Raw genomic sequence first — 26,315 nt, 5'->3', positions numbered from 1 at the left:
GGAGAAGTTGACTATATTCATTACTGACTGATGATTAATTCTAAAAAACTGAGATAATCTATATGCTATGCTTATGTCTATACAGAGCTTGTAGAAAAGAAGCATGAAAAATCAAGTGCTATGATACGCCAGTACAGGAAATTTGAATTTAATTCACAGGTGCGATTTTAAAGGCCAGGAAAGAAAAATTATTAACTGCAAAGGAGATTTAGAAAATGGCTTTTTCCTATGAATATCCACAGCAAGGGGTCTTTTATGCAACTGTCCCAGACACAAGAATAGAACAGTTTGTACAACGCTGCCATTGACACAAGCTGGGCAGTTGGTACTTCCACTGCTGTTTGCAGAATTCTGTTGCTGTGAGTGAACTCAGTGACAGCATGAACTTCCTCTGAGGAGGAGAGAGGAGCTCTTTCAATGGAAAGTTTGAAGTAACTGGGTTTTGCTATGTCTGGATCTAATTAATAGCAAGCCCAAGATTTTGGATCCTGGTTACTAGAATTTTATGGTCAAATGACAATTTGCCAAAATGCAATATAAGCACAAATGTCTGAAGTTTAACTGCAAGTCACTGACTCACATTTTTAAAAGAACAACAGATTTAGGAGGAAAACAGCATGGAAAAAAAAATTACACTTTTCAGGAAACCACTTCTTTTACTTGAATACAAGTGACATACAAACAAATACAAACATTTGTGTTTCACCTGAATAAATAATCCAACCAACTACTTAAGCAACATAAACCACACTTTGCTAGAGTTGCAGTGTGGCAAAATAAAAGCCTTTAAAAATCACAGCCAGCAAGCCAAATTCTCTTTTGTGCTGGCCTGGCTTCTTCACAGTAAGTGTGTATTTCCATATCATGTGAGCTCTTTAATCTTCATATCAGCAAACTCTTTTCCTAAGACCACAGAACTCAAATAACTCCTTTGTCCAGGAAGCACTCAGTGCCAGCAGAGTTTTGAATTAATACTTCTCATTGGTTAAACACAGTTTCTGGTGCCAGAATTAATGGAAAAAACACGACACATACTGGGAATTAAACAGACTCATTGTGTTAACTAAAGGTGGGGATCTCTGCTTTGACTGGTATTATTTCCTGTTTTTCTTTATGTAATTAAAAAAAAAAATCATAGCCCTTTTGTAGTGACCTCTTGTACAATCTGACACAGCTAAATTCTGCTCATTTTAAATACCAAGATCAAATTAGATTAAAAAAGAATTCACAGTGAAGGACTGCAAATTCAGAAATGAACATAAAAATAGAGGAACAAAAGGATGATCAGAATGAAACAAATCACTATTGTTTGGTTTCCTGATGCATGTTCTTAATGATGAAATTTCACCTACACTCAGCATCTGAAGCAATTGCTTTGGGTAAGTAGAAAAAACAACCTGTGACTTGCACTGGCATTAAAACAAACATTACTGCTGTAAATTAGGACCTTGATTGTATATTGAGTTAATATTGATGATGGCCACTAACTGCCCAAATAAGGAGAAATTCCTAATGTGGTCAATAGTCCTATTTAGACAAAGACAACAAAGTTGACAAAACCCTTTTGAAAAAACCCCAACAATAAGATACAGCCATTTAGCAGATGTTTGAAGAGTTCTGAAGTATTATTGCTGCAACCTGCTTATCACTGTTATTATGCCAGAGATTACTTTGTTCTTAGTTTAGCTGCAAAACAGAGCACATCTGCTACAGCTCTAAACCCATCTGTCTCCACTGAAAACACCCACAGCACTTTTCCACTGGCCTGTTCCTTTAAGATTGTAGCTAAAGAGAGGTCCCAACTGCCTGGACAAGATGGAGAGATGCTATTCAACATTCTTCAATATTCATATTCAATATTAATCCCTGCAAAGACACATTTTTATATTTTATATTACCTGTGTGCAAATTAAAACTACACACTTCATTCCATTTTCATCTAAAATTACTTATCAAAGATGTATAAAGCTCAAAATAATCCTTTCCTATGAGTTTGTGTGCACTAAACCTTTCAGTGACTACATTCTTTCACAGAATAATTTTCTATAATTTTCCAGTCAAATACTGAGCAGGTGACATAGGCCAAGCTGAAAGTGGAACTACTACAAATTCTTAGATAGTTCCACTATCAGCAAAACACAAGAAGATCTACCAGACCCAGCAGACACAAATCCAGATGTCAAAGATATGTCAGTATGAAGAATTTATGCTATTCTTAGAGCCATTTTTAAAAGACATGTTGCTACATATTGACAACTGTGATGGAGTCCTCGATTTTTCTGAATACAGTGCAGATTTTCAACTTACTGTCATATTTAAAGGTGATGTTGAGTAGTCCATTGTTCTTTGTCACTGATGACAGGCCCTGCAGAGAAAACACCAAGAAAGTAATTTGAATAAAGCAAGCTACTTGGAACTTAGGTAGATTTTTATTTTGTAAGCAGGAGGATGATAGAACCTCCTGAATTTTTAATGTTAAATAAGAATATACGAAACAGTGGACTTGCAACTGCAGTAATTCAGATAATTATATCCCAGAACTTTTCCAGTAGGAGTGCACATCACAGAAATCCATTATGCTACCTCAGACACCCTTTTCTAATATCAAATACCATTAAGGCAGATCCGGCCACCCTTGCTGAGTGCCACAAACTGAAGACCAACCGGAGAACTGCTCTGCCAGGGAGGAATCCAGACACATCCCCAGGCTGATGAATCTGCTGCCTCTTCTGTCCTTTCCAAAAGGACTCTGGACCTCAGAGGTGCAATACCTTACCCTTCAAAAAGCACTCAAACTGGTTTTGAAACACAAAACGTAGCATCACTCTCACCCCAAACCAGACACAAAGCTGAAAACTGGAATGCTGATTGCTGTGAAGGAGTATTATGCCTTGAAAGGCAAATCACACCACATTTACCATTAGCTGTAAAAAAATACCACCCATTTCCATAGAATTGTATCTGGGTTCACTGCTACAATGTGAGCAGCAAAAATCAGTAGCATAGAAGGACTGCAGCAGTAATTAGATGTTGTCAGGATATGCCCCAGCACCCCCTGGGTGTCACTTCACAATCAGAAACAGGGATGTACAAAGAAAACCAAGGTATGAGCTGTTACCTTGAAAAAAAAAATTAAAACACTACCTAAAGAACGAAAGCAACTCAATCTTGATAGCATTGTTAGAAGTTAAATCTGTAATCTCTCTTTCTTCTTAGGTGGCTTTTCATCTGTTTAACTCTGATTTAATTTGGCACTGAACCAGCTGTTGTACAAAAAGGCTTCCTGAAACAGGAAGGCATCTTTTTCTTTTTAGTCTTAACTTTTTTATTAATACCTGTTCTGACTAATTTTCTGTTTCTCTGAACTTCATGAGATGTCATATAACTTACTACTACATCAAAACAGATGTGATTATTTGATTAAAAAAATTACAAAAAAGTAACCTTCATATTTATAAAGGCAGATAAACCACCAAATTGTTACTTGTCTTCCTTCTGTCCTACAGCTGAAGTGCTGAGAGACAAATTTTACCATAGCCCACAGAAAAATGGCACAAGTATTTCAATTCATTAGATGGGATTTTTTTATATCCTCTGTTAAAAGAAAAGGCAACACTTTTCACCACACCTTTAATTACATTTCTACTGGGATTATGGTGACATCACAAACTACACAACAGTAGAAGTATAAATCAATACAGCACAGTCATTAATAATGTAGATGCAAAACGCAGATATAACATAAAGTCAAACTCTGCTGAACTTAAGCACATAAGACTTATTGGATGTAAAAATTGGCTCCCAGATGTATAAAAGGCATAAAAAGGCTGCAGTAAAAAGTGAGAGAATTAGGGTTGCCTTAAAGTGTTGAACCAGATAGCACTTATAAGTTAAAACATGTAAACTACCCCGATAATTTCATCATGCTAAATTTTAGTATTAATCCTCCCAATACTTACTGCTGTGAGTTTAAAAAAATACATCCCTCCAGAAAGCATTCCCTTGTTTTAAATGGCTCAGAGCTAAGAGAACTTGTTCAGAGCTTCTGACTTTAAAACTATAAACACGTTCTGGCCTCAGGGCTCTACATTCTCGGTTAATTGTCCCTGCCCATGACAGGGGGGTTGGAAGGAGATGATCTTGAAGGTTCCTTCAACCCAAACCATTCTATGATTCTATCAATAATTAATTAACCACTAACATTTGTTGAATTTACATGGAGCTTTTAATTTATTCTGAACTTTACTGGAAAGCAGGTCTGGAGCTTTGTCTACAAAATCCCTGTGGTCCACAAACTTCTACACACACGGACTGAGAAGGAATACACAGGAAAGGAAACAGCCAAAACATCTTTTAGGAAGAGCTATAGACCACTGATCTTTGAATAGATAATCAAAGTTGAAATGTATACAGATTAAATCACAAATAACCTTATTTGTCAAAAAGTGGGGGGATGGGGGAAAAGCATTATCCACATTAAATCTCACACTGTGGGAGCTCAGAGCACAGAACTCCACAGAAAACACGATAAGCTAAGATCCAAATCCTGTATCTGTGTTGGGCAAGCAAGCCAGAAAGAATCACATCACATATCACACACCTCAAATCACAGAGATCAGTGCTGGATCTGCTCCTCCATCCACATCCACAGCCTGAATAGTTACGGTTAAGATCCCAAGATATCTTAAATCAGCACAGATCCGAGTAACACTAAAACACATCATCTCCTGAAGAATGAGTAACTCATTTAGATGTTGAAGACATGTGCAGGCATTTCATTGTATTTAAACATCCATCTTTCAACATGAAAGAGCAGAGGTATTAATAAAAGGCAAAGACTATTACATGAAGTCAACCTCTAATTTTGTTTGTTAATATTTTTCTAATACCCAGCCCTCACTTACGGTAACAGCTCACTAATGAAAAGCACTTATGTCAACTCCTTCTACCCATTACTAGGCCAGAGAGGAGCAAAATTAGGATTACATTTCCAGAAATAAAGCTTAAAGCAAATTTTTAACCACAGAAACTAATTGTGCCTCCAAGAAAAGTTAAATTTAACCAACGTCTGCCATCAGACCCATAAATTAAATACAATGGAACGAAATGAAAAATCTGCTTGATTTTTATTGAAGTTTTCCCTCTTCCTTTTAACCTAGAACACATTGTGTTGTGTATTTGAAAGTAACATCTATTTTTTATATCTGATGATTCCTTGGTGATAGAAATGGATGGGTGATTCCAGAATGTTCAGTCAATAACTGTTTTCACAAATAATACTGAAATATCCTCCAACACTCAACTTCTGTTGAGCAAACACTCTTTCATTCAGGAAAGGCAATTTACGTGTGTGAATAGGCACTGTCAGGAAACCACTTGAACATGGCTCCAAGGAAACAGAGAGAGATGCACTAATTACAGAGATCTGCTAGAGGAGGTAGGAAATCACTCCCCCTCAAGCACAGCCTTGTGCACCAGACCAAAACAGTAATCATGATTCATCTTTCATATGTTGTTAATCAACACACACATGGTCCTAATTTCACACTCCCATGAGGCAAACTGAAGGGACAATTGTTTTTGAACTCTAACATCAAGATGAATAATCAATGTTTACCATACTCATTGCTCATTAAACCAAAAGCTTTATATTTGACATCTGCTCTTTTTGTTTTACAGCTTTATTGATGCTTTCAACCAAGCTAAAATATTCTATATTTCTAGAGCCATCAGTAAAAGGATTAATTATCTGTATTATTTATATGCCTGCATTTTAAATTTCTTCCAAGAGAACATAACTAAATACATTATCCATGCTGATGTTTGCTATACAAACTTGTGTGTACTCCACTGACTGCAGAATGAATTCTAAACCAAGGATATTATTATATCCTTGGTGTCATTGATTAGTGTAATCATGAGTTTTGTTCAGATCTGCCTTTCATACAGATAGATAGAGAGATATAGATATAGAGGCAGAATTTGTGCATGCAATGCAGGAACATATATATGTGCATTGCATGCACAAAATCTGCTGCTATAAGAGTTGTCCTGACCTTTTATCATCATTAAATATCTCAGTTTTCACAAAATTATGACATTTTTAATGGTTGACTTCCCACATGGGTAATTACACTTTGTCTGAACAATTCTTCTGCCGTTTCAACAGGCCAGGGTTTTCCCAAGTTCCTCCTATCATGAAAGGATATCCAGTGGAACAGCTGCTGCCTTAAATCCCACCAGAGGAGGAGGTGGTCCTGAGAGGGGTGCATGTATACCAGTTTCAGGGGGGTCTTTTGGGATGTTTGAGGTGAAACACGCTGGCTGAGGATCATGAACAGCACCATATCCTACCTGAACCAAAAAAACCCACAACCCAACCCAAAACCAAAGCAGTAGAAATGCCTCTTTTTTATGCCCCACTCCTGGTTATTTTAGTTCCTATATAAATTAGTCCATCTGACAGAGAAGTAAGAAATCATTACAAGGAGAAATACTACCAGGAGCATTTCCAGCACAGCTCCTCAGATGGGACAGGACTCCAGGCAGCTGCTCACTCAAACTGCACCCGGGTTACTCTGAGGAACAGACAGTTCTCAGAGGCACAACTTAACAACAATGCAAGCGAGTTTAATCTACACTGTTTGCTGCCTACCATGAAAATCTTAAATCTCTGAGTCTAACTTGGGAATTCCAGGCAGCAGAGCCTGGCAGAGAAGGGGCAGCACCAGCTCCCATTTCCCTTGTGCAGTCTGCAAGTCTGCCTGAGAAGTTTTCCATCGTTTGGATTGTCACAGTCAGTTCTTTCCAACTTTCCTGTGCAAATAACGTTTGGTAAATAACAAGGCTTCTAAAAACAAAGAAAAAGCCCCCCCAAAAGTTACCAGAAGTTTTATTTCACAAACAAAGCCCACTCCCCACAAACACTACAAACTGTCTAAGGCTATTTGGACAAAGGCCAAAAGTCTCCAGTTAAAGCAGTGCTCTCTTAACTGTGGGATGTGACCCCTGGCAGGAGATTTGGAAGAAAAGATGAGGTGTTTGGGAAGGGAGGGGGAGAAAAAGAGCCAAGACAGGTGCAGGAATGGTGACTGTGGCTGGGAAGGAAGGGGGCTGCAAAGAGTGAAGTTTCTTTTAGAGGGACCCAAGACAAACTAGTTTGAGAAACACTGACTGGTGCTGTAAACAACAAATAGAATAACATACATCTGAAATAATGTTGAAGAAGTTAATGGAAACTCTTATGGATATTTACTGCTTAACATAGTGCACAGCACACTGTAAAATCAACAAGCTCACTATTTAACTCAAATTAAAGAATATATTTCTTTTTATGGTGCAAAGCTATCCACACTCTCAGTCAGCCTACACTGTCCCTCACACTTAAAGCAACAACTGCATAAGCACTGAATTTTAACTTATACCCAAGCACTTCTAAACTAACCTGTCCATGAAACAATTAAACAATATATTTTCATTCATTTTATTACTGTGCACACAGAGCCATAAGCTGAGAGGCACAGTCTTTGTCTCACAAAGGTCTTCAGACACAGTTAAAGGACAATCAAGAAAAGGTTTCAAGAGGTGACTGAAGCATGAGAGAACAATGGATATATCTTATTTATATTAATATGGATATAAAAGATATGGATATGTCCATGTATCCATTTTGCTTACCATATTAAGAAATTATGCAGTCTTCAGAGGATAGAACATCAGAGAAAAAGGAAAGCAAAAAAAAGAAAAATACTTCAGAGTTACAAATCGTATCTTTCAAGACTTTATGCATATAAAAGTTTGTTGCTTCTCCTAAATGACTAAGTCATTCCAAGACAGGCAAATCCAAAAAGAAAGTCTTTGCCTTTAAAGCTGAGCAAATGCAATGGCACCTGGAAAACAACTAAAGGAACTTATTTCCAAAATCATAACTGTTTCCCTAATAATGTTCTACTGCCAGATTCCTACCTTTCAAACTGGAAACTCCCACCATGAGCTCTTGGTTTGATTTCAGGTTTCATCCAAAGAAACAGAAAATCTGTCAAAGTAACTAGCACTGACTTCACAGGTTCAGTTTTAAGCTTCAGACAGAACACAATTCACAGCTGTGACTATTTAGGGGTGGGTTTTTTTACTCTTCACTTCTCAATATAATGCCAAAGTGCACACACAAAAACACCTCTAACAATTCTGAGGGAAACCGTCATCAAATGTGGATTAACTATTTTACTCATAACTGCTAGACCTAAAAAAAAAGAATTAAACTGAAATTTACTGCAATGTTGGAGATTTTCATTGTAAACAACCCCGGAACAAGCAGAGTGGAGATACTCTGTTTGCAGTACAGGGTGACTTTATTCAATTTGTAAGTTCTGAAAATGATAGGAACAGCTGCTTGCAAGGCAGTCTTTAAAGCAGAACATCTCATAAAGGCTGGAATGTGAAAAATTTGACATAACATATCTATTTTGTTTTGGTGTATTCACACAACGTTCCCCTCCCCTTCCTAATTCTTCTCCTGTATTATTGGAGATGAAGTCACTGAAATTCTTTAAGAGTCTGCAGTCAGAAAATATGAAATGAGTATTCTTAGAAACCTAATTTTAATTCTCACTTACACAAATGAAACATCCAGGCACAACTACAGAAAGGATTACATATCCACAGGAGATCATGACTGTAAAGAATACTAATATATGTTGGTTTTGTAGGACAACCATATAAATAGACCAAAGTTTTGGTTCTGGAGGATCTGGTGGCAGGTTAATTTAGCAATAACTCCACTGATTAAAGTGCCACAGAACTCATAAAACTTTTAAAGTAGACAGAATTTGGGATTTTTCCATCTTAATCCCTTCCTCTGAAGTAACACAATTATTTTGGATGTAAAAACCTATTCTAAGGGATTTAGAAACACACAACTGTACTCATCCATGAGGTATTAAGACAGAGAATTCATAAGCAGTATGCTTCTATTCCAGGAATAACCAATGATTTACTTGCCAACCCCCCATGTTCTAGCTCTAAAGAATCCTTCACGATTCCCCCAGCAGCATTTTTAATACCTCACATGAAGTTGTTTTCACAGGAGATGAAGCAAAAAAAACAACTTTCTTTATAGTAACACAAGCATCTCCTCCCAAAGTTCCCATCCTTGTGAGCTACAGGACCTGAAGAGCCCTGGGCAATGAGAAGCAAGGCCTGGAAAGGTGATGGGCACCTACTCAGTAGAACGTGAAGGCACCTTTGGCATCACGTTCACTGTCATGGTATACACAAGAGGAATAATCACATTTATTCAATTCACAGCCATGTTATACAATCCCCAGACTGCTGCAGTGTGAGAACAGAGGAGCATGATGACTGTTCCAGGCTATTTAAAAGTGGATGAGAAAAAAACCCAACAAACCAGAATAAGGGAGGGGCCGTTATGTCAAACACAATGACTGAAAACACTTTCTGGTTAGAAGTAAAAGTTCTTGCACATCAACTATGGAAATAAGATCAATTACTTTTCCCTCTAGGAAGCAATCAAGTGTTCCTCCCTTTCTTCCTTCCCTCAGTTAATGGACAAGCTGCAGAAGCTGCTTCCTGCACTCAGACACAAGGCTGTGTTAAAGGTGGGCTTTGGTTCCTGCACTGCTGTGCATTGTTACTCCCAGCTCCTCAAAATCTCTGCAAACAGAGATTCTCACTGCTGAACTACACGCTTTTAGGAAATATTTCTTTCTGAGAGCCTCTGTCTAGTCCAGGTCCACAGAGAAGACAAAAATTACTCCACAGCTTAAGCAGTAACACATTCAACAATGAGGATTAGAAGGTCCAGTGCTTACTTGTTCTGATGATCCACATGGTTGAACTTCAGAGACCCAGGCAGATACATTTGGTGGCTGCAGATTTAAAGCTTTGGCTGCCAGGGAATTTATACGCTCCTGGTTACGCTCTATGGAGTGCAGCCATCACATTTGCAGCCAAAAAACCTCCATTTGGAAGTGTCAGAAATGTACACAAAGCTGCACAAACACTTCTTGTCCACCCGAAGGATATTTGGAAGAAAGAGCAGTAAAATATTCCAGCTACACCAGCCCCCCTCTGTAAAACAAACTGGAGCTTCCCTACTCACAGACAAGTAGGAAAAGCTCCATCAAACGATGATCAACACCAGGAATTTGAGCACAACAAAATAAAACCATCCAAAACACAGTTTTCTGAGGAAACATTCTTGAGAATGTTCCTGAGAACTGCCAGCCTTGAATAAAGTTTATCTCAGAGTTCAACCACCTCTTTACACAGTGCAGTTTCTGCCATCAGGATTGTTGAGGCTTTTCACAATGAAAAAAGAGGATGAAGAGAAGATAGAATACATTCAAGTTCTCCTGTGTGCTCATCTCCCTCTCAGTACTTGGATTCAAAAAGCACTAAGTATCACTAAACCTTACTGGTGGGAAGAAAAAAAATCAGGGAAATGTGTGTGTCTTAAGCATATCTGTACTGGCAAACTCTTTAGGCATTATGTGCTATCAAGTCCCATGAGGTCTTTAACTACTAAAAAAGGGTACCTAGATACAATATTTAGAAGAGAGATTTAAAGTTTGAAGTGGTACTGAAACCCCAGCCTGACTGCATTCAGTTTCCACTAATAAAAATCACACCCTCTGGATATCACACTTGGTAATACACTTGAACAAGTTAAACAGTTTAATAGATGCATTTTTGCTAAGTATTTCATGTTAAGTGCTTTTGAAAGTTGGCCAAAGCAAAGGTTACACATTCTATCTGTACCATACACGGCCAGTTCATAACTGCTTTTTTCATACTAATTAATACATTACTTGACATGAAATGTGATATCTGTTAAAACACTGACACAACCTGTGCCACAACCTGCTTGGGCTTTAAATTACTTCATTGGTGCCATTTGCTTAACTACTATTTAAGCCCTTGCAATATTTTCATTGGAAACCTTTTTCATGAAGGATTGCCCTTACGCATTTCTTAAGTTCCTAGAACCTTGGAGGACTTTTTATTCTTGTATTATCGGTCAAAATTTGATTATCCAATAAAAACAAACAAACAAACATAAAAATATAATAATAATATAATAATGGTGTGCAAATGCAGGCTTGGCATATGGGTCTGTTCTGTCATGGCCTACTCTGACAAATGCAGGAATGGTACAAAGTGCATTTAGCCTCAGGAAAAATACCACTGCTGTGCTGCTCCAAAGAAATAGCTCTGGTCTCCACACAAGCAGCACCAATGAAATCCAGACTCATTCCACACTCAGGCCTTACAACCCAGAGGAACCTGAAAGGAGGGGATTCTAAATCGTAACCTCACTCATCTCAATAAAATCATAAAAACATAGAAATAAAACAAATCATTTTAGACTCCTACATCAAACACACGAGCTGTTCCAGGGAACACACCACACATTCAGCATAACGAGATGCAGATTTTGATTCATGCCCTTCACTGACACTCAGAGTAACTAATCAGTTTTACGACTCCATAGTTTAAACTTTTCCTGCCTTTAAAAGGGGAGTGCTTTGTTTTTACATACAGATTTAATTAATGATTTTTTTTAGCCTACACCTTAGACAATAAAACTTTTCCAAACTGCCCAAGTTAAGTAATAAATCTTGCCCTATTAAGGCTTGTTTTCTAATTTCTGTTCCTGCAAAGCTGAAAAAAATCCCATACACCCAAACAACTTACTTGATGCAGAGCTGATACACAGAAGCTAAGGCTTGACTACAAAAGAAGTTTTCCACATTATAAGTTGTGGATTATTTGCTTGAGTTGTTTTGATTACTAATAAGGTGTGAGGTTAAGTTATTTTAATAGTATAATCAGGGTTACTGGTACGAAGTGCTGATAGAAATTTGACAAGAACCATTTGAAATCTAAATTATAATCTACCAATGTTGAGGGGGGGGGAAAGCCTTTCAAACTTAATACAGAAAACACTGAAGGATGAACAAAGGTACATTTATAGTGGCAAAACACTGAGCTTTCCACAAAGTGATGTTCAAGACACTGAATCTATCAGAAACAGAGTGTCAAATCAGGTGAATTAATCATCTGACATGATTTTAGGGGTTTTATATTAACTTCTCTCTTTGTTTTTTTCAAATCAGTCTCATGAAGCATCTGTAAAAAAAAGCACCCTTCTGCTTCTGCCACACATCTTTTAAAGAAGGAAATACACAATTGGTTCCAAACTTTTATAACCACACAGTAATGCACAGCAATATGAAAATCAAAAATTGAGTATTTCAGGATGTTAGTACATGATGAAGATAAAAATTTAAAACTTTTTTTCCCACTGGTTTTAATGTCCCCTAGACAAACATATCCATTTAAAACATACAACTATTTTAAGCACTTTAAATACTTTAAAATGCAGAGCTGTTCAAGTACTACTTAACACATGAAAAACACAGCGAAAATTCAATCTGACTGCTTGAAGTTTCCATTAGTAAAGTTCCAATCCATGGATCTCACACCTTACAATACATTTGAAGAGGAGACAACCTGAAGAAATCCATTATGCTCCAAGAACCCAACCAACACGTAGGAATTCACAGCCTTAAAAACCCAACCAACTACAATTACAAAGGTCTGAGACTCTGAAGTAGTTTGGCCACTGTACAGCAGCTCAAAGTGCTGTTCACTTGGTATGTACAGACATTCACCTGAAAATACATCCTCACTCTTCTTGCCTTGAACAGGTTAAGGGATCAATGCCGGAATAAATTAGGTGACACTAATAACCAGCATTTTTACATAAAATACTACAAAACAAAACAAAAAAAATCTTTGAAAAGGCTTATACTCTTCTTAATATTCCTATTACATCGATATCCACGGTGATTTTTCTGAAATCAGACACTTTGCCCCAGACCATGGACTGAGGCGATTTGAAATGGAAATATTTCCTGTCCGCTCACTGCCAGTTTCTGTTCCCAGAGTGATATAGCAGATGACATCCAGTACAATAAATTCTTTTATTAACCGTAAATTTGAGCCTGCTTTAGGGATTTGAAGTGTCCAGTTTCATGCTGAAAAAATGTAATGTTATCCACAGACCATCAGCATGTGTAACAAAAACAGAGCCACAGGTTATGTGACTTTGATCAAATTATGACAAAATTTCTTTTGAATTTCCAAATACTCAAAAAAGCACTGACACTATTTTTTAGCCTCTTGTTTTTAAAGATACACACACACTACCTGATCTTTTCCTGCAGGAAGCAATCACTTCCAACAAAAGTGTCTCTATGCAGAAAGTCAATACAGTGAACAAGTTTCCTTCTAGCAGTCACCTTATTTAAGAAGGCAGAATGCAATGGAAGTTTTAAGATGGCATTTAAATGCACAGATTAAAAAGTTAAATTGAACCTGTGTTTCTCACAAATTTTTACGTGACTTCCTTTTATCAATGTTAAGCTGAACATATAAATGGCTAATCCTAAATCACTGCACAGGAAGATATAAAATAAAATTATATTATTTTAGGAAACTGAGAAGTAGATCCAAAGATCATCAAGTTTCACCTCCAACATAAATGATAACTTAAAACAGAAATATTACTTGCATGTGATCCTAAAATATAAACATGGAAACAAATATTTCCTCTGCTGCAAGGAAACCCAACCACGCTGGGAGGAGAGGGGGAATCACACCTGTAACTCCAGGTCAGCTCCCCACGTACAGGCAAATCAACTACTGGACTTTCCACACTGGAACTTCTGGGCTTGAGTGGAATACAATAAACAATAACTAAAACATGTGACCAAAGGTGATGTGGTTGCTCTGAGCACTGTCAGACAGTATGGGGTGTGTTTCCACCACTCATGTTGTGGCTTTGATTCCTACATCTACTGCCAGAATGTAATAAAAAGGAACTTCTGTCCTTGCTACTCATTCTTTAGTGAGCTGAATGTCCCATTTTCCAACTCTGCATGACATTTCACGGCCAGTGGCCCTTACTGAAAAAGAACCCCAAAAGTGAATGGCATGATTAGGGAATTACTCTTACAAATGCAACTATATGGAGAAACCTAAGCTATCCCAACTTGCATTATTCCTAACTAATGAATAAAAGATAAAGGTTTTGTTTCCATTGATGTTCTGAAGAAGCATGGAAAAATAACTTTTCACCTGTTAGGGCCAGGCTGAGTTAGGTGTTTTGTCTTTTTGATTCTTATTTTAACTCTTTTTGTAGTTAAGCTATTACCCCTGTCAGAAGGTAAACTAAAGTAATTATTAAACACCGGCAACACAATTTGCTAAAAAAAAAAAAAATTAAATAATAAAGCAAAGTTGTAACTATGAAATAGACACTGTATTGATTCTTTGAAAAGAATCTTAGCTAAATATTTTGTAATAAACAACAGAAAAAGCAAAACCTTAGATATTCTTTCATAACTCGAGCATCAGGCTAAATGTCTGGCCCTTTCTCCTTCTGGGGCTGTTAACACATGGCTTGTGAAGCAGCATCAGGAGGCCTCAGATGAAATTCTGAGAGAGTAAATAAAATCAAAGCTCTTTACAATGGGGAAACATCCTTGACTGTACTGAATAACTACACAAATTTGCTCGTGGACACTGTACTAACAGCAGATTCTGTCTTCAGAGAAAGGTAAGAAACAGAGAGAGCTAATAAGACCTAGTGGGTCATTCTGTAATTTCAGTGGTAATCTGTCCAAATTCCATTTACAAACTATAGGCTGTATAGTGAAGTCCCCCCCTTGGGTTACAAATGAATACACCACTCTTCATTTCCTGGCAGGAAGGGTTGTATAACGTTACCCTGAGGTCTGTATTCCACCACAGAGTTGGCTGCATTTCAACAGACACTGAAGTGATTTCTGAAACATTATCATCTTCTTGTTTGTGAAAAATTCACTGTTAAAAATGTTCACACGAAAAATCTAGAATAATTTAAAGTTTCATATATGCTCTGTATACCAACCTCAAATTCTTTTGATGAGATACTTTTTTAAAGGTATCTAAATTAACACACCTCAAGGGTGGGAATTTTAAAAGCATCTGAATAGTTACACGGAACATTGACCTAATCACAAAATTGGCTTTGGGATTTCCTGACTCCTCTGTCCAGTCCCTGGCTCTTCCTCCGTGCTGTAGTTCACCAATTCTGAACATATATTTAACATAACTGCATGGGGGGACCTCATTTTATCCATGTCATTGAAACTACCTCAGTTGTGAAGAGAAAAAGGAAAAGAAAAAAAAAGTAAGGATACTTTCAATTCCAACTGCTTTAATAACGTGAATTACAATGCAGCTCACAAATAGGTGCATTAAGCAGGTGGGGAGGGAAGGGCAAACAGCAACACCAAAGCGGGAGGAAAAGCAGGTGGGAGTGAAAATTTCACTAACCAGCTTCACTGCTGAGTTAATATAAAACATAACTACACCCCTGAGCCACAAAAGAGAACAAATCCCATTGAAAGTTAATAAGAGTTAGGGCACTCCATTCATTTTCAGAATCCCACTCCAAGCTTCTAAGGATCTGCTCACACTCATAAGGTGAAGCTTAAATCACCCATTTATACCCCATATCTCTCAGACTTCAAGGGGAAGCCCAGCACAAGCTTGAAAACTTTGCTAAAAAGATTTCCAATTCAGCAATGCCCCCTTCCCACACCATATTTGAAGTTTATCTAGACAGAGCACTCCTTATGCTCAGCCCAAATTGCACAGTTTACCAGTTCCAACTTCCATCCTCACTTTTGTTACTACTGCCTACAATGAGGGGCAAGCCTGGGCAGGAAGGTAACCCTGATTCCCGTAGAAACTGGAGGAATGGGAAGCAGCGCAGGCAGGATTTACAAGGGCTCTGAGATGAGATACAGACTGGCACCTTAATAGCTCAGACAGGAAAATGATGGAATTCCTCATTGAATCGGCAGCTGTATCCAAAGGTACACTGGTACACCTGGGGGGATGGGGTGGAAATCTATCCCCAATGGCCTGCTAGTAAAGGAAGTTATTTCTATGTGACAAACTAAGATGCAACTTTACAGTGCACTTCCTAACTCTGAGAACAGTGATCTGTGCTGTGAACTTCTGTCCTAGTTCAGCAGGCAGGAACATTCCCCTACACCCACAGAAGCACCAGGTGGGAGGCTTGGACCAGCTTTTGCATGAAGTCGGTCACAGCAGTTCAGGGCTGGGCAACCACAGAGCATCAAACCACTTGGGAGTGTGGAAGAAAATCCCATCAAAACGGAAGTCCCAGTGTTGCCACTGATTTTAACAGGTAGGATTTTAGCTCTTTAAACAGAACAACACAACAAAAGCAGAAACAAAACTACTCAGCAAACCCCTTAGTATTCCAGGTTTAAAAGGAAAACAGATTGGGGTGTTTTTTCCACAAGATGACAAACACAAGAGTTCTGCATGGAGTTTGTTTAAATCATTTCATAATATAAAAAGATAATATGACTATTAAAAGTCTCTAAAGTTGTATTTTTCAATGCTTTCAGATTCCAGGCCAGTCACACCTGTAATACATATGTTTAACTGAGCAGCTGATAACTCTGAGTTTTAACAATTTAGAAGATTTACTGTTTGGATTCTCATACTACGCCTTTCTATGAGCTAAACCGACTTCTCACACAATTTTAACCTGCATTATTTGGGAGAAAAAACAGCCAAACACTCTCTTTTAACCTTAAAAAAAATAATCAGATTAATCTTCAGAATTTTATACGCAAACAGATGAAACTGAACTTCACTATGGATATGCAAACACAAAACAAACTTCCTTTCATGAACCCCAGAATCCAACCCAGTAGCTTGTTTTAATCCTGGAGTTTGATAACTCTTAAAGGAAAATATTAGTAAACATATAGAAATATTTTTATGGTATATATATAAAACTCAAGAAAATAAGTTTATTTTATAAAGATAGGGTGCATTTTAAGTAACAATATGAGTTTGGGATTCCCATGGAGAACTAAAATCCTCCATTTGAAAATACAAAGCAAAGTTAATTAGAAAACACAGTTTGAGTGAGGAAGGTTCTTGCAAAGACTTCTTAGAAAGGATCACCTTGAATGTGTTTGATGCCGAGGTGACGCCATAACTTTTCTTCACACAAAAGCAGTCATCAGCAGAGCACAACCAGATGTTAAGTTTTCCTTTCTTAGTTTCTGTAAACCTCTGTGACCTCCCTCAAATTAAAAAAGGGAATAGCATTTTTAAAGCCACAGGAGCTATCATTAGTGAGGCATTCTAAGGATTTTCATTAATTCATAGCCAGCCAACCAGGAATTTTCCCACAGCCGTATACAAAAAAAGTCAGGGAAGTCATTGATTGCTTGGTTGGATTTGAATGTAGTCAGAAGTAAGATCAGAAATATCTAGTCCCTCCCACTGATATAAGAGTGAAGAACATAAGGAAGGTCAGAAATTAAAATCCAAGTGTGCCCACCAACCATGAGGAAAACCCAGCGCTACCGTATTACACTGGGTACGGCAACATTATTACACCCAATTTTGTGAGGTAAAGGATCACACAGATCCATCATTACAAATCAGTGATTTGGAAATCTTAAAGCCCAGAATGAGCAGCTCCAAGCAGAACTGCAGACCTGTCATCTCCTTCAGACAGCAGCCCCAAGACTTAGATTGATGTTGTCCAGTTGTTGTGTAATACCCACCATTCACAGCAACTTCTGTCCTGAGACGCGTATTTAGTTGGAGCCCTTTGAACTCCACACGCTCCTCATTTGTCCCTTATTGTTTCTGCCAACCCAGGGCTGAGCACAAAAGGAGCTCATACTTTCAATGTGAGATCATCAGAACCCAAAGGTTACAGAAAACAGAAGAACACATTTCAACAGCATTGGCCTTTTAGACACTGCACTGACCTCGGCATTCCCGCCACACGCTCTGCCCTGGACAGTGGAAAGGAAAAGGGAAAGGCCAGGTAGAGGCTCAAAGGCCTGCTGACCCCACACTGCCAACAAAAAGGTGCTTCAGTCAACACAGAGATCGTCACTTCACAGGCACCTCTGTGTGCTGTCAGATCGCCAGGCAGCACAATCTGATTCAGATCAGCGATGGACACACAACTCCAGTGCTCTTCTAGAATTAAGCAGAACACATACCTCAGAAGTTCTGCTTTCAGGCCTGCAAGAAGAGCTATGACACCTGATCCTAGGACAAAGCTACCTCTTACATTTAGTTGGGTACACTGGAATAAGCAGCACAAGTGATGTGCCCTCAAAACCAAATTTACTGTCCTGATGAATAACAGCCCATGGCCAAATCCATAGCCATAAGAACAGTAAAGAAGAGTGTTAATGCACCTACAGCTTTTAACTTTGGAGGCAAAATGAAGTAAGATCATAACACGTATTTGACAGATTGTTGTCACATATATTCCATATGTTCCATATCCATTCATGTACTACTGATAATTTTGACTCTTTATTGAAAATGCTGCTCACTTACAGCCAGCATTAGTATGTTTTTCATGCAGTAGGTGAGCTATCAGTCTTTTTTTTCCTACCAGTCCTACAAGTGCATGACTCTCTCCCAAAAGGTGTTAATGGCTATTCAGAGGTACAATGTCCTACCAGTGAAACAAAAGAGCATATAACAGAAATCAATCCCTGCCCCTTGCATTCTGTCATGCAAAATAATCTGTTGTATTCCTTCTTTCTTCTCCACATAAACCTAATCAAAAGGCTTTGCCAGTCATGATTCCAGCCCTAATTATCGATAACACACCAAGAAAAGAATTTCATACTTACCTCTTCGTTCCTAGTCATTATAGATCAAGGAACTCATCTGGGGTCAGTAATGGATTGTTTAATTGAAGTGAAGGAGGAGCAGAGCAGTTTGATGTACTGGATAGCTCTGGCAGGAGCAGAAATCTATTTTTCTAAGCCAACAGAAGGAATTCATGCATGTGTTTGAAGACACTCATCACCTACTGCCTGGAGAGCCTACAAAGGGATGGGTGGGATTAAAAAGTATAGAAACAGCTACATGGGATGTATCCTTCACTAGAACCTAACACAGCATTTTGAGTTTCAAATGGGTGAAAAATCCTCAACAGCCAAAAGATGAGGAAAAATGTGGGTGACCATTGAACACGACATCAAATTAGGATGCAGATACTTCCTTTTGCTATCCCTTACCACCTGAATGATGGCCCAAACCACCAAAGAGAACCATGAACAGAGCTTGTCTTCTGAGTGTTGGTGGCAAAGGAAGCAATTTGTGAGACTGAAAGCTTGGCAAGCAGAAACCCACTGAAAACTGGTGTTACAACAAGACTTGGCAAAACCTCAAACACTGACAACAGTCATCGGAGGCATCTTCACTGTCAAGTTGGTTACTCCAAGCCCTTTCCAAAACTCAGGCCCTTATCTACACACATGGCCATACTGAAAAGTCTGTGCTCAAAATGTTTTTCAGCTAGATGTAAAACCACTGCTGATAAGCAAAACTCAAACCAGTTAGGAACAGCACATGCTACAGGAACATCAGCATTAACCAAAGCTTCCAGAAAAAATATATTTCAAATACACTTCGTTATAATAGTAGCAGTATATGGAAAAACAAAGCAAAATACTTGAAAAATATTTTGACTTTTACAAACTAAAAATGGCATTCAAGCTTAACAGTTCTGCAGTAATACTTCACACTCCTCTTATCTTGTTTGCTTCTCAAAACACATGCTAAATTTATGGGTAAAATTCAGCCTGTGAGCAGAATTAAGCCGGCGAGTTCACATCAAAGCTTTGTTTCATCATCTACAGACTGATCTGCTGGAAAAGACAGCTGGTCCTTATTAAACACCCTTTAAATGTTGCAGTTTTAATTAAGCAACATCCATGTTATATTAACATTTCCAAATAATTACCTAAAGAAAAGCCAGTATCATCTAATCATGGCTGCTTAACATCCCTTCACCAGTGGACTATAAAGTACTAAATGTGTTAAGGCAGAACTCTTTCTTAAACAAGTGTCTCAGGATTTTAAATTAACAAGTTCAATACAGCAGTTACTACACTTCTACTCAGGGGAAGTAACCCAGGGAGTGGAGTTCAACATCTAAAGTAAGGGACATGTTCTAGAGAGGAACTTCATCAAATCTGTAACAATCAAGAGACTTCAACTGCACAAACCCTGTTAACTCAACAGCTGATGAATTAGCACTGTATTCAAATTTCCCAGTTTCATACAAACACATAAGGAACAACAATTTTGTTGTTAATATTGAGAGTTAGTTTCAATTACAAACCAGGCATGTGTTTGAGTAATTTTTTTCTCTAGTTGTTCGAACACTCATCCTGAGAACGCAGCACTAAACTGTGCAGCCTCACAGTTCCTGAGGAAACATTCATCTGCTGATTTTAACACTAACATATTTAGGCTACTTTGTGCTTTTTAAAATTCACTTAAATAGGCAGATGGCTGACAATGCTTTTTGACACCAGAGTAAAAAAAGGGTCACATTCTCTGCTACATTATTTGATAAATGAAACTCAAAAAAACCTCAACAACAAACCCTGGAGGGATCCTGCAGCCAAATTCTAAGCTAAACAAAAGTGATACAGATGCCTACCTGCATGGCTGACCATGCCTGCAAAGCCTGGCACTCAACATGTTGCTTTATGTCTAATCAGAGAAATGCACTAAGCTTTAAGTGACACATCTCATCAAGTCTGAAATGCTATTACATTGTTCTATATGCTGGGCAGAGAAATCTACTGATTCTAAAAGTCTCAAAAACACGGCAGACACAGAACTGCTGGCATCTGGTCTGCAGAGCTTTCAACTAACTCTGGAACTGTCCATGGATTAAAGAACTCCCTTATGGCAAACATTAACACCTTCCACCATGCACCATCTAAGATCTGTCTTCTGCTGAATACCTCTTAAAATTCTGAAGCATTCTGCAAGAGAAAATCTGATTTTTTGAAACTGTTGGAATATAATAAGAAATAAAAGGGAGGAATTTAAACTTTGGTAAATTATTTCTTACCATGTTACAGGCTATTCTTCCTCCTAAATAAAGCTGCCAAAACAAGCATTTAGCTGGGAAAAGTATTTCAATAAGACCTAGCTCTGTGTTTAGCAAATTCCAGCTGTAGAGGAGCACGAGTCTGCTTTGGGATGCTTGAGGAGATAAATGTAGGGACAGAGCAGCATGAGCCTAAAGAATAATGAGCCAGGCAGAGCTCCTGATGGTGGAACAGTAGGAAACTGGGCTCTACAGAGGCTCTGCCATGAAAGAGAAAAGGAAATGGAAAGTTCCTTAAATAAAGAGCCCAGAAGGTGACACAGGGAGAGTTTCAGGGGAGAATGCCCGGGAACAGGGACCCCCAGCATGTCTGAGCAGCTTTGCTTAGCAGAGTAAAGGAGGGTACAACTCCCTGCTAATGAGGGGGGGAGGTTTGCTAAAATGCTGTATTATTTATTCTTTCTCATCATAAAGCCTCATTAAATTTAAGCTTTATACTGAACACGGTTCAGTGCCAGGAACTTCAGAGGAATTAAACATATGAAAAAAATTACTCATGTGTGTAGTCCCATTAGAATCTACAAAACAACTTGAGAGTAAAGTTGCTCATGTGTTTAACGCTGAATAAATGAATCTGAAATATATTCAAATCATCCTCAGATCCCAAGTCTGTCTTCTCTGTGCACCTCATGGCTTGTTTATAGGATGAGAAAAACTCAGAGACTGCTTTTCCAGAATAGCTCCCCATGTGGACATACTTATTCTAGATGAAAAGAGGCCCTTCCTGATTTATTTTTTCTGGATAAAGGTATGCATATGACGTCCTAAGATCATCCATATGGAAAGCTACTTTGCAAAACTATTCTGCTTTAAGCAAACGTTCTACCTCAATCTGAAATAACGTTAAGTGTTGGGATACATCAAAATTTCTGTTAAACCCCAACGAAAGAAATCCCAGACTCACCAAAGTCAATGCAAATTCTAAAATCCTGGACCCACTGAAATCTGGTAATTCTTAGCAACAGTGATGTTAAGTTGCTTGTCCAGGTATTAATTGCTTTCCTGCCTGCAATGCCAGTGTATTACCACAGGAAGTCATCAATACAGGCATGTATTTTACAATGGAAGTTATAATAGAACCAAAAAAAATCTAAAAGTTTACTTTTTGGCAATGTTATCTATTAGGATCAACTTCAGGAGCTATGAATAAAACAAACAAATATTTCCTCACCACATTCTCTTAACCATAGTTCAGTAACATGTTCTCACCAAGTCAGTCTTTTACTGCCACAAAATATTGAGGATACTTAAAACTGTATTTTGAAGAGTGAAAGGAAAATGTGCATTAATTGTATAAATGCAGCTAAATGGAATACAGATTTTCAAAAACAACAGTCATGTTATTAAAAAAGATTCATTGAGGGAAGTGCATCACACACTGAAAATTAACAGTGTGTATCTAAATGCATATACAAACACCCAGCTACACTTTTATTTCTCCCTAAACAACGAGTGAAAGTTAAATTATATTTTTTTTAGATTATTTATGCCATTGAGAATTACCTCAATTCAACCACCTCATTTATTCGTGCCCTTAGCATACATTAATTAGACACTGCTTATAAATAACTGGCAATAAGAATATCTATTTGAATAGGATACAATTACTTAGGGCTTGTGTCTTTTCAATCAGTCAGTGTCCCTGCAGTGTTTAGAGTGGCAGAGGGGAAGTGGCCTGTGGTTAAACAGAGGAAATACCAAGGAATTTTAATAGAGCAAATAGTCTCTTTACTTCCTACAGGGTACTACTTCAAAGGCAACCCTGCTCCAGAGCAGACAATGTGTTAGAGGGGCCATCAGTCATTTAATAGTACGTCAAGTCTACTCAAAACTTACATGCAGCCCAAGACAAATAGCACATAAGTGAGACAATGGGTACCATCCTGCAGTCATTACTCTAATAAACGCTGCCCTGCCTGGGTTATGGAGGCAATCACGCGCAAGAGCGGTGTTACAAAATCAGACTATGAAATTACAACTGCACATTCACACAAGGTATCTCACTAATTGGCTAGGGAGGCCTGAACTTGAAGCTGAAAACATAATAAACCCAGAAACTAGTACAAATATTTTATAAGCTAAGGTGGTACATTTGTTGTGAGTAATAGACGGGGAGGGGGGGATTATGCTAATTGGAAAAAGTTTTACTCATCTAAAAGCCGGTCGAAATCACTATATTAAAACAACCATATTGTACATTCCTGTTTAATAGACACAATTACGTTAATTATGTAAGAAAAAATAAATCCAGAATAAACTGCATCTGCACATTTCTATAAACGTCAGAATACACTAATCAAGTGCTACGACTCTTAATAGTGATAATTTACTTAATAACTGATGCAAAACTCGACAGAAATATAGAGTGGTCGTTATGAGCCTCTGTAGTATCCTGCCCACGGCTGATGGAACATACAATAGACACACCGAGCCAAAACATTTTATTTCTAATTCTCAGTTAGAGAGGCCTAATAGGGGAGCCTAAACCTTCAGCAGTTCCATCCAACATAAAGATTTAGGTCTTAAGCTTTATCAGGGTTTGAACTCTGTTTTTCCACACTCTTCTTTTACACATTCCCCGGTGCTTTCTCCTTTCTAAACTATACCCTACAAACTTCTGAACTGTGTGTTGCAGCAACGCTCTCAAAGGATCTGATCTGAAACCAAGAAAATCCTTAGTGACAGTCTAACAATAAGGAAAAGCAATGAAAGTCAGTTGTGTTCCCTCCTATGTTCCCGGATCACCACGCTTCAACTACATCTGTAACATCAGGAGAAAGGAAAGAAACAAACCAAAACACTCAACTCAAAAGTTATTAAAAGATACTTAAGGGAAAAAAAAAAAAAAAGCAATCGAGAAAAGTCTGACAGCAAAACCCACCAGAAACAGGAACAAAAGGCAAAGCCCAGTAACAAAACGTTTATCACCTTCCTCCCCCTTCCTCCTCCCGTAAATTTCCTACATCCTCTGTATAATGATCAGGCCCGGAGCAAGGACCCCAAGCCGGCCTCGAATCATTAAAATAACAAAGCCCCAGCGATCGCTTTTATCCTCCTCGCCGCGCAGGTCGGCTCGGGGAAGGGGAGAGCGCTGGTGGTAAAGGACCTGTTGAGTGACTTCTTCACACTCGCCGGCTCCGAGCTGCCTCCCTCCCCCGGGCGAGAAACCAATAAATATCCCTTCCCGGCCAATGCCACCCCCTCTCCCGGCCGCAATTACCTCCCAGATGCGGAGCCCCGGGGCAGCGTTATTGGTTGCAGAAGTGTCCCCCCCACAGCCCGTTCGCTCCGTCCCTCCCGCCCGGAGCAGAGCGGCTCTCCCGGGACAGCGCCCGAGCCGCGGAGCCTCCGCTTCTCCCGGCACCCCGCAGAACCCCTACCCCGCACCGGGAGCGGCTCCGCTGCGCTCTACTCACCCTCCCTCCGCACGCATCGGCCGCCGGGCCCCTCCTGCCGCTCGCTGCTGCGGCGGCCGCGGCGAGCCCGGGACCCCCGAGCCAGGCGGCGAGGGCGAGCAGGAGGGAGCCGAGGGGCAGCGCCGGTGCCATGGTCCCAGCGAGCCCGGCGGGGCGGGGGCGGCGGCGCTGCCGCTGTGCCCGTGTGTCTGTGCCGAGCCGGGCTGTGTGTCCGTGTCTGTGTGTCTGTGCCTCTGTGTCTGTGCATGCGCGCCCTGCCGGGGGCGGGGGGTCCGCCCGAGCCCCGGCCCCGCCGCCCCCGCCCCGCTCCAGCCTCGGCAAACAGGCAACAATGGGAACGAGCAGGACCCCCTCCGGCCGCTTTCCCCGCCTGTGCACTTTTCCCTTCCCTTTCCTTCTCTTCCCGGGAGCTCTCGGGACAGCTGCAGCCGCCCTCCTGCACGTAACGGGGTCCAGCCAGTACCTGCCCGGCTCCCCATCCTCGGTACGCGGGGCGGAACCGCTGACCCATTGAAATGGATCCATTGCTGATCCATTCGCTACACTGCAAGGAAGAGGGGTGCCACTTAGAGACACAAAACCACAGGGGAACAGTCCAGGTGCTTCACAAGCCAAAGATCAATCGCAGACCTTTAACAATATTTCATGCTCTACAGAATCACAGAATCAATCAGGTTGGAAACACTTCTGATATTATTAAGTGTAACCCATGACCCAACACCACCATGTCAACTTCTGTGAAGAAATTCCTACTAATGCCCAACCTAAACCTCGCCTGGCACAGTTTAAGGTTATGTTCCTCCTCCTGTCAGTTGTTGCCTGTGAGAAGAAGCTGACCCCCACCTGGCTACAACCTCTTCAGGTAGTTGTAGAGAGGGATAAGGTCACATCTAAGCCTCCTCCAGGCTAAACAACCCCAGCTCCTTCAGCTGCCCTTCAATTACTCTTTAATTAAGGAAGACAAGCTGGAGAACTAATATACTATCATAAAATTTCAATTGCAGAAAATGCAATGGAAGTTGTACATAGCAATAACTATTTCAGCTTTTAAACTGGAGTTAATTTCTATATGCTTTGACCAAAACGCTTGTCTTTAAAATAAAATAAATCACATTTCTAATAAATTTCAAATGCAAACTCCACTGAGATATCCATGAATCACATCAGTTACAACCCCTTGCCTGGAATTCTCAAAATCACGTAAGAGGCAGAGCAGTCCAAGGCTCCTCCAAAGCAGAGGATGTTTAGCTTGCAAGGGACCTCAAGATGTCACTAGGCCTGCTCAAAGTAGCCCTAACTTCAAGTTTTAGATGAGGTAGTCCAGGGCCTCATCATACATCACTTCTTACACATCATTTAACTCCAATTATTTTTTTTCAAACTTTGATTTTAGTACATTCTGTTGCTATGATTAATCCTGGACAAAACCATAATCTTAATGGAACAGACACACCCATCATATTATACAAGACATTACAGTTTGGATTAAAATAATATGTAAAACCACCACTAAGCCAATCAGTTGGAAGGAAACATGGCCAGCTGGTAATTTTTAACTAGCACTGGTTTTACACCTACCACAGGATTTTCATTCTTTGTGACTATTGGTGAAAATCATACAATAAAACTCTCTTAAACTGCTTATTCAAGTTGATGGATCATAGTTCTTTCAGTCACAGTTACCTTTGAAAACAGGTTTGTGACATGAACAGAAAGTACATTTCTGCAGTTAAACTTTTTTTTTTTTTTTTTTAGCACAAATTGGACTTTAGGCCACAGTTCTTTAAGGCTCTGGGAACAAGTTGATTTTTACTTTTGATCTCCGT

The 26,315-nt window shown here is 39.3% G+C and overlaps 1 protein-coding gene across 3 annotated transcripts in view; it reads right to left on the bottom strand.

The window, feature by feature from the left end:
• The window catches only part of IL17RD (interleukin 17 receptor D), a 45,513-nt gene that overhangs the window by 15,892 nt on the left and 3,306 nt on the right, over positions 1-26,315 (bottom strand). The window contains exons 1-2 of one of the 3 annotated variants that reach the window (XM_050313142.1): positions 24,490-24,688; positions 2,308-2,365 (exon numbers count right to left, since the gene is read on the bottom strand). In XM_050313142.1, coding sequence (XP_050169099.1) covers positions 2,308-2,365; positions 24,490-24,621 — 190 coding nt within the window. In that variant the 5' untranslated portion in view covers positions 24,622-24,688. Of the gene's footprint in view, positions 1-2,307; positions 2,366-17,082; positions 17,189-24,489; positions 24,689-26,315 lie in introns of those variants that run through there. The other 2 variants (XM_050313145.1, XM_050313144.1) reach the window with 2 other exon arrangements.

The sequence above is a fragment of the Myiozetetes cayanensis genome, unplaced genomic scaffold, assembly GCF_022539395.1.
Source record: "Myiozetetes cayanensis isolate MyiCay16 unplaced genomic scaffold, myiCay2020 scf18, whole genome shotgun sequence".
NCBI lineage: Eukaryota > Metazoa > Chordata > Aves > Passeriformes > Tyrannidae > Myiozetetes > Myiozetetes cayanensis.
The sequence above is the reverse complement of the archived record's forward strand: the minus strand, read 5'-3'. Positions and strand labels throughout refer to the sequence as shown.